Source organism: Brassica oleracea, chromosome C1 (genome assembly GCF_000695525.1).
Source record: "Brassica oleracea var. oleracea cultivar TO1000 chromosome C1, BOL, whole genome shotgun sequence".
NCBI lineage: Eukaryota > Viridiplantae > Streptophyta > Magnoliopsida > Brassicales > Brassicaceae > Brassica > Brassica oleracea.
The window spans coordinates 42,989,323-42,998,019 of NC_027748.1; the positions used below are offsets into that span (position 1 = coordinate 42,989,323).

At 35.9% G+C, this 8,697-nt stretch overlaps 2 protein-coding genes across 2 annotated transcripts; one reads left to right on the forward strand and one right to left on the reverse strand.

Moving 5' to 3' along the window:
• Nucleotides 1-296: 296 nt before the first annotated feature.
• On the reverse strand, nucleotides 297-3,802 carry LOC106335968 (probable inactive beta-glucosidase 25). Its single transcript, XM_013774703.1, has 13 exons — nucleotides 3,558-3,802; nucleotides 3,066-3,135; nucleotides 2,891-2,937; nucleotides 2,703-2,778; nucleotides 2,526-2,603; nucleotides 2,361-2,448; nucleotides 2,024-2,279; nucleotides 1,492-1,601; nucleotides 1,206-1,423; nucleotides 1,086-1,120; nucleotides 916-1,018; nucleotides 736-844; nucleotides 297-648 (listed from the first exon to the last, which is right to left on the reverse strand). The coding sequence occupies exons 1-13, from the start codon at nucleotides 3,714-3,716 to the stop codon at nucleotides 432-434; spliced, it is 1,566 nt and encodes a 521-aa protein (XP_013630157.1). The 5' UTR covers nucleotides 3,717-3,802; the 3' UTR covers nucleotides 297-431.
• A 668-nt stretch (nucleotides 3,803-4,470) lies between these two features.
• Nucleotides 4,471-7,139, forward strand: LOC106339247 (probable S-sulfocysteine synthase, chloroplastic). Its single transcript, XM_013778066.1, has 10 exons — nucleotides 4,471-4,824; nucleotides 4,911-5,020; nucleotides 5,098-5,155; nucleotides 5,229-5,492; nucleotides 5,964-6,101; nucleotides 6,182-6,233; nucleotides 6,305-6,354; nucleotides 6,428-6,487; nucleotides 6,573-6,653; nucleotides 6,721-7,139. Exons 1-10 carry the CDS (start codon nucleotides 4,546-4,548, stop codon nucleotides 6,805-6,807), a joined length of 1,179 nt encoding a protein of 392 aa, XP_013633520.1. The 5' UTR covers nucleotides 4,471-4,545; the 3' UTR covers nucleotides 6,808-7,139.
• The last annotated feature ends 1,558 nt before the right edge of the window (nucleotides 7,140-8,697 follow it).

Sequence of the window (8,697 nt, forward strand, 5' to 3'; positions counted from 1 at the left end):
GTAGTTTCGAACATGGTCGATAAATTAATATCTCTATAAATTAATAAAAAAAATATAGTTTTGGTGTAGTCTCAACATTATTAATTTATAGAAGTTTTACTGTACATAAATTGTTTCTTTTCAGACCTAACGTGTAACACTAGATTACTGATTAAGTTGTTCCTTTTCAGACGTAACGTGTAACACAAGATTACTGATTACTATTACATAACTACATATATCATTGGCTTACGCTCTTTTAAAGATATAAAAGAACACAACTTACGTAAGCAACTTGTTCTTTGCTAGCAAACGCGTGACACAAGGTTCTTCTTTATTTATTGATTAACTACATATACTGTGGCTTAAACTCTTTAGGGGATACAAAGGAACACACACATTACATAATATGAACGGTTAAACAGAGATATTATAGTTTCTTCTCCGATCATTTATAACTCCTTCCTTGATTCCAAATCAACCTTGGACTGAATAGGAGCTTTCTCAAGGAGCTTAGAGAGCCACTTAGCTGACTGTTTCTCGTGCCTTCCCATGTTGTTAGCATAGTCTACATAGTAGAGTCCAGACCTAGTCTTGTATCCATCTTCCCACTCTAGTCCATCCATAAGCGACCACACAAAGTACCCTTTAACATTAACCTTATCCTCACTACAAAAAAAACAACATAAAAGCAAATGGTTATGTCACCAAATCCATCGACTAGAGAAGGAGCAGAACAAGAAAAAAAAAACTAACCAGACTGCTCCATGTAATGCCATGAGATGTCTCATATGATAATACTTCCTGTTACTGTCGCTGAGAGCATCCGGAAGTACATCTTTCTCTCCAAGTGTCTCCTTGTACCCTGCAAATGCAATAGGTAATGACCATTCATATCAAGCTAAGGTAACTGATAGAAGAAAGAAAATAGCTTACCGTTTCCAGTGACGATGATCTCCGGGTCATTGTAGTTCTCTTTGATGTATTTCAAAACCTTTCTTAACCCATCAGCACACACTGGATATTTGGCAGTAGCCGGCTGAAACATCATCAGCAAATACATTAGTAAGAGCTCAAAATTTGTGTAGATGACGCATATATAATACCTGAGAACCAATCTTGTACCCATCTGGATTTTGTGCTGCAAGTAAAACAAAAAGAAGGATTATAAAGAAGAAGACTAATTATCAAAAACAAATGTAATGATTAGAAAAAGCAGAGCATACAATGTAATTTGAAGCGAGAATCAGCTTCCCAGCTCGGTTTCTCTTGATCAACATCCTCCACATGAGCAACAAAAGCAGAAGTGTAGTAGTTGACACCAACAAAATCATAAGAACCCTTTAGTTTCTCCTTCTGCTCGTCTGTAAACGATGGTAATCTAGCACCAACGTTGTCTTTCATGGTCTGAGGGTAATCTCCATGTGTTATTGGTTCCAAATGCCTGCAAGAAACTATCAGAATCCAAACTCAAAAACGCTAAAAGCTAATTTTCTTTAAGACTATACTCACCAGCCTAAAGTGAAGTCCATTGCTCTCTTCACTATCTCCTCTGAAGACGTCTTCTCGTAAGGCTCAAACCACATTGGACTCTGAACGATACCAATCTTCCCATCTTTGCACTGTTTGATATGAATCCACACATTAGATCATGGTTCTAAAAGTCGGCCTAGGCAGAAACGGCAAATAGATCCTAGCCGAAACAATTAAAAAAAAAATCTGATTTATACAACTCATATCGGTTTCAACTATTCTAAATCAGTTTAAATCGGTTTAAATCTATAAAATTAAGTAATAATGTTAGTACAAATCCATAAATTTGTCTATTTCTTTTGTTTTGTATATCTAATTTTGATAATTGATCAAAATTATTTTATAAGTAAACTCAAAACTAAAATATCTTATATAAATATAATATATATATATATATATAAAATAAATCAATAATTCGTTAACGCCCCCCGCGTATAAATTTCTTGAACATTGCATTAGATCAAATATAAACTTGAATGAATCACGTAGACTGGTTCATAAGAGGTTTCACCTTTGCACATTTTCTGAACTCTTCAACAGCTTCAGCATGAGCCAACAACAAGTTGTGACTTACGGTGTAGACTTCATGTCCAGAATCACCCGCAACGCATTTCTCATTGACGTATTTAGAACACCTCCCTGGTGCTTTCTCTCCAGTGCCGTATCCACCAAGGCTAAACTCATAAGGCTCGTTTATAGTAACCCAATGCTTCACTCTATCACCATATTCGTTGAAAGCAAATTTTGCAAACTCCCGGAAGTCCTCCCTATCCATCCAATGAGTATGCAAAACTATGATCAGTGAACATAAAACAAAAACTAAGATCTGGATGCTTAAAGGTACTTACAAGATACGGTCACTCAAGAAACCACCATATTCATCTTCTAGCGCTTGAGGTACGTCCCATTGAAATAATGTAACCGTAGGCGTTACACCTGCATAAAGAGTGGGAGTTTAGCTACATGTTTAAAGGTAAAAAAGAGACTTGATATATGATTTGAATTATTCTGACCATTTGCAATGAGCTCGTTGATAAGATCGTTGTAGAATTTGACTCCGGTTTCACTCACTCCTTTGTCCTTTTTCCCATCTGTGATTGTTTTACAATAAAATTGAAGAATCATTCAAACATCTCATGCAATTGCAAATGGATAAATCATGAACTACAAAATTGAATATTTGGTCTTACGAGGAAAGATTCTTGACCAAGAAATGGAGAACCTAAAGGCATCCATGTTCAGCTTTTTCAATAGTTGAACATCCTCCTGCAAAAAATAATTTAAAGGAAACATGAATCACCATTAGTTGTTTATTACACACTTAATTGTAACGTTATAGTCTCTAGAAAAAACTGTTCATTCAACATGGAATATATACCTTGTAATGATGATAGAAATCAACTCCCAGAAGGTTATTGTTATTCTCTGCAGAATAAAATCAGATGTTCATGAATTAGTCTCAGTACTTGTACATAGAGAAACAGCTAGAAATCATTTAGCAACGCTTTTTCATAATCTTCTGATTGATTAGAAGATGAGGATTGAGGAAAGACCTGAATGTTGATGAGTGAATGAGTCCCAGATGCTCAAACCTCGTCCTCCTTCCTCTGGCGCACCTTCATGCTATCCAAATCAAATCAACCAACATTAAGAACAGACGGTCTTTTTTCAGAATCCACAAAACTCCAGGCACGATTAGCAATAACTCAACCATGAAAACAGAGCATTAGAGAGGACTAAAAGTGACTTTAACTATATAAAGCTAAATTCAAAAACTTGAAAAATCACATATTTGGTCTACAACTCTATTAATGTATAAAGCTTTCAACTTTTCACTTATAGGCTTCAATCATTGCATTATTAATACCAAATTCAATTTCTTTAAACTTGATTTGGGACTTTAAACATTGTTAACCACACTTATAAACCTACTTAGTCCTAATTACAGAGAAACCCTGTCTTACTGTGTGAAAAATGAAACTTTTATTAAAAAGTCAACGGCGATTCAACAGTACTTGACTTCTGAATCCAAATTAGACTTTTACCTGGAAAGCAGAAGTGGTAGCACCGAACAAGAAACCATCGGGAAAGCTTCCTCGACCAAACGTGGAAGCCTTCGGACAAACTGATCCACCATCGACGGTGGTCGGAGAAGATATCACGGCGAGAAGTAAACCGAGAAAGAGAATCGCTTTGAGTGCCATTGTTTCAGTTAGTTTCTTTTTAATGCTTAACGTGTTTAACGTGTTTGAGTATTTATAAGGATGGAGGAGATGAGAAAGAAGAATCATGAATCCAATACTACGAGACGAAGATTAAAGCAATGTGAGAGCGACGTGTGTGACACATGACTTACAATATATTATCTTTAAATGTTTTTTAAAATTAAATTTCGATTTCTTAGCCTTGTCTGGTTAGAAACGATGTTAAGCTACCTTGTTGACAACATAATCGAATCTTAAAACATAATTAGCTATATAGAATGTATATTATTATTTTAATCAATGTATCTATAATTTATAGTTAATCATGAATTTTTTTTTTGTCAACATAGTTAATCATGTATCTAAGTAGAATTATTTTAACAGTTTCTTACGGTTAGTTGGGCCGACATAAAAGTAAATGTTTATATTGCTGATATTTTATTTTATTACAATACTTGTCCCAATGACATCTGTATTTTCCAAGCTTAAAAATATCTGAACATTTACATTTCTTCAATATTAAAAGATTTATCCTCACTATTGATTTATATGTTTTTTACTTAATTTTCTTGGGTAAAAAAACATTTAAAAAAAATTATTTAAATGATTTTTTGTAACAGTTCTTACAGTTTGTTGGGCCGACATAAAGGTAAATATTTATATAGCTGATATTTTATTTTATTACAACACTTGTCCGAACGACATCTGTATTTTCCTACACTAAAAAAACATTTGAACATTTTTTAAAAAAAAATCTAGCGATAAATTAAATATAGAAGAATTAAAGAGAAACGAAACCTAATCCGTTAAACCTCACCGGCGACGAAGAATGGCACTCTCCTCTCCTTCGCTCCTCCGTCTTCTTCCTCACCACCCCTTCACTCTAACAGCCTCAAAACGACACCGTTTCTTATCCTTAAACCATGAACCTTCATCATCCTCCCTCGTCGTAGCCGCCGTCTCTTCAAAACCCTCCACCGGGACAAAACAAAAGTCTAAATCCAAATCCAAACCTCCTCCTCCTCCGCCGCCTCCAGTTACTACTGTTTCTCATGAAGTGGGAACAGAGGACTCAGAAACGGTCAACATTGCAGAAGACGTCACTCAAGTGAGTTCTCAAAGGATTCAACTTTAACAATCAAAGATTAGTCCTTTTGTGATGGGTTTTTGAAATTGTGTTGATTTTGAGCTTAGTTGATTGGAAGCACACCGATGGTGTATCTCAACAGAGTCACTGACGGGTGTGTTGCTGACGTTGCTGCAAAGCTAGAGTCAATGGAGCCTTGTAGAAGCGTCAAAGACAGGTCAGCAAAAAAGATTCCATCTTTCATATCATTTGAATTGTTTAATTTGACTCTTGTCTCTCTCTCTCTGTCTGCAGGATTGGTCTCAGCATGATTAACGAGGCAGAAGACAGAGGAGACATAACTCCGAGGAAGGTTATTGTTTCTTGCCTTTCTATATAGTTTTAATGTTTCTGATAGATTGCTGATTTGGTAAGTGTCAAAGCAGAGTGTGTTAGTAGAGCCGACGACCGGAAACACTGGCCTAGGGATAGCTTTTGTGGCTGCGGCTAAAGGGTACAAGCTTATAGTGACTATGCCGGCTTCTATAAACGTTGAAAGAAGGATGCTTTTACGCGCACTAGGAGCGGAGATCGTGCTGACGAGTCCAGAGAAGGGACTTAAAGGTGCGGTGGAGAAAGCCAAAGAGATTGTTCTCAAGACCAAGAACGCATATATGTTTCAGCAGTTTGATAATACGGCTAATACAAAGGTATCAAAAATATCAATGGCTTTTATTTAGGCCTGGACATTCGGGTATTTGGGTTGGGTTGGGTTCGGTCGGGTATTTGGTTGGGTTCGGGTCTTTCGGGTAGGGAAGTTTTGGACCCATATAGGTACCTATAAAACTTCGGGTCGGTTCCTTTCGGGTTCGAGTCTAAAATTTTTGAACATTCATAGTAGAAAAATTCTTGAACAATATAAGAAAACTTCTAGTTTTGTTAGTTTTTTGGTTTCGGGTCCGTGGGTATCCTATCGGTTCGGGTCGGGTCTATCCAGGTCCGGGTCTTTCGGGTTTTGGACCCATATAGGGTACCTATAGAGTTTCGGGTCGGTTCTAGGTTCAGGTATTTTGGATCGGTTTCAGGTTCGGGTATTTGGGTTTGGGTTTTTTTGCCCAGGCCTAGCTTTTACTCTTATTCGGTTTCTTGGCCTAATCCTTTTTGGTTTTTGTGTTGGTTAGATCCATTTTGAGACTACAGGACCAGAGATTTGGGAAGACACAATGGGTAATGTAGATATATTTGTTGCTGGGATTGGAACTGGTGGGACTGTAACAGGTACAGGAAGTTTCTTGAAGATGATGAACCCTGACATTAAGGTCTTATCTCTTTCTATTTCTCTGGCTTTCTGGTTTAGTCTTATGGCTTTCTTTAGTTCTAAACATCCTTTAAATCATAGGTAGTTGGCGTTGAACCATCAGAAAGAAGTGTGATCTCTGGAGACAGTCCTGGTAAGGAAGCATTGATCAGACTTTCAAATTGGGCATCTTCCTTACAGAACACTACCACATGTCCTTTTCAGGTTATGTACCGGGAATCTTGGATGTTAAGCTACTTGATGAAGTGTTTAAGGTTAGCAATAATCTCTCATTTAAAACAACTATAAAGAATATATATAGATGATGATCATTTGAAACGGTAATAGGTAAGCAACGAGGAAGCAATTGAGATGGCAAGAAGACTAGCTTTGGAGGAAGGATTACTGGTATGGATATAACAATCTCTTGTTGTTATCTCTTTAACATAACATTTGAGTTTAATACTTTATGCGGTAATATAATACACATTAGGTCGGAATATCGTCTGGAGCAGCTGCAGTAGCAGCAATAAGCTTGGCTAAAAGAGCTGAGAACACTGGGAAACTTATCACGGTGAGGATGAATAGATTTCAGTTAGTGGTTTAGTTTCGTCTCTAATATATAGATTTCATGAGAACAGGTTCTGTTTCCGAGCCATGGGGAGCGGTATATCACAACAGCTCTGTTTAGTTCCATCAACAAAGAGGTTCAAGAGATGAGCCATTAGTAGTAGCAGCTATACGAAAAAGCCTTGAAGTAGCGTGTAAAATTCAAGTCTCTCTGCAACATGGAAACGTTTTTGCGATAACTTCACAAGCCTAAAAGCCTTTACAGGTTTTGAGAAGACCACGCGGGGATTAAGAGATGGATCAAACAGTTTTTTTTTCCAAAGATTTTGTGATGTATATCTTACCAGTCTTGCATCTTTTCTCACTCCTATCTTGAGGATCAAGTTACGGAACTAAACAATATTGCTTTTAACTTTGTTTTTTGTGTTGTAGTTAGATGGAACCAAACATACAGTTAGAAGATAATATAAACTTAGCTATTACAAATTGTTATGAAATATTCACTCTGATTTTTGGGAAATAATATAAACTTAGCTATTACAAATTGTTATGAAAATTTTATCTCACCCCTCCCCTAATTATGTAAATGCCATTCTTGAACTCCCTCTCGCTATGCTGTAACTGTGAACTCCTCAGCTCCACTTTGGCTTACTTTTGAATTTCTTTATACTCTTCTGTTTCAGCGTATCTCCTAGGTCTGGACGTTTTTAACTCAATCCGAAGTACCGACCTTAATCCGAACCGGAAAAACTGAAATTGAATCTGAACTATTTTACAAAAATATCCAAATGGGACTTATGAGCTTACTACTTTGGACTTTGGTTATAACCCGAACCGAACCAAAATCCGAATTAGGATCCGAAGATATCCGAAATTAGTTAAATATGTTAATGTTTTTATATATATTAAGTTGATTTAGATATTTTAGAGTATTCAAAATATTTTTGTAGTTTGTTTTATTTGTTATTTTGAATACTTTTTAGTTTATTTAGATAGTTTAACTAATTTTTAATTAGATTTGTAACTAATTTATATATTTTGAAATTTTTTTGGTCAATTTTCGAAGTTTTTTAAAAAATATTTTTGTACGATTTTAAACATTGGTTAAATCCGATCTGAACCGAACCCGAAAGGAACCGAACCGAACCCGATCCGATAGTTAGTAAAAACCGAATGGTACTTATGAGCATAACACCGAAAATTCGAATCACCCGGACCAAAACCGAACGCCCCAGGCTAGTATCTCCTTCCTTGATCTCTGATTTCTTCTTATCAATAATTTTTATCACCTCCTCGAAACTAACTACTCCTGGTGCTCGTAAACCTCTCCCGAGATGGCTCCGTTCCTCGTTAAAATTACAATAAGGAAAAGCATATTATACGTATTGTTGAAAACTTTAATTAAATCAAAACACTTACTTTGCTTGCATACACAAAAAAAAACTTTGAAAAATAGTTTTATTAAATTTACAATACTAAAAATATATAATATATACACTTTTAATAGATCATAAAAAATCCGATGGACAGGATGTAAAAGTTTGGTTTGTTTTAACATATAGAAATTTACTACTTACACTTTTTCCAGGCGTAGTATCTCCTTCCTTGGTCTCTGATTTCTTCTTATCAATAATTTTTATCACCTCCTCGAAACTAACTCCTGGTGCTCGTAAACCTCTCCCGAGATGGCTCCGTTCCTAAGCTCGTTAAAATTACAATAAGCAAAAGCATATATTATACGTAGGCCTGGGCAAAATAACCGGAACCGAAGAACCGAACCGGAACCGAACCGAAATACCCGAAACTGGAACCGGACCAATACCCTCAAATACCCGAACGGTTCCTATATTTTTATATCCGAAATAACCGAACCGAACCGGAACCGAACCGAGAACCGAACGGGTACCCGAATATATAAAAATATTAATTATATATATATAGCATCACTAAATATATATTTAATTCAAAATTCTAGTAAAAATATCTGAAAATAGTTGAGGATAACTAAATTATTATAAAGTATCCAAACTACCCGAAAGTATCTGAAA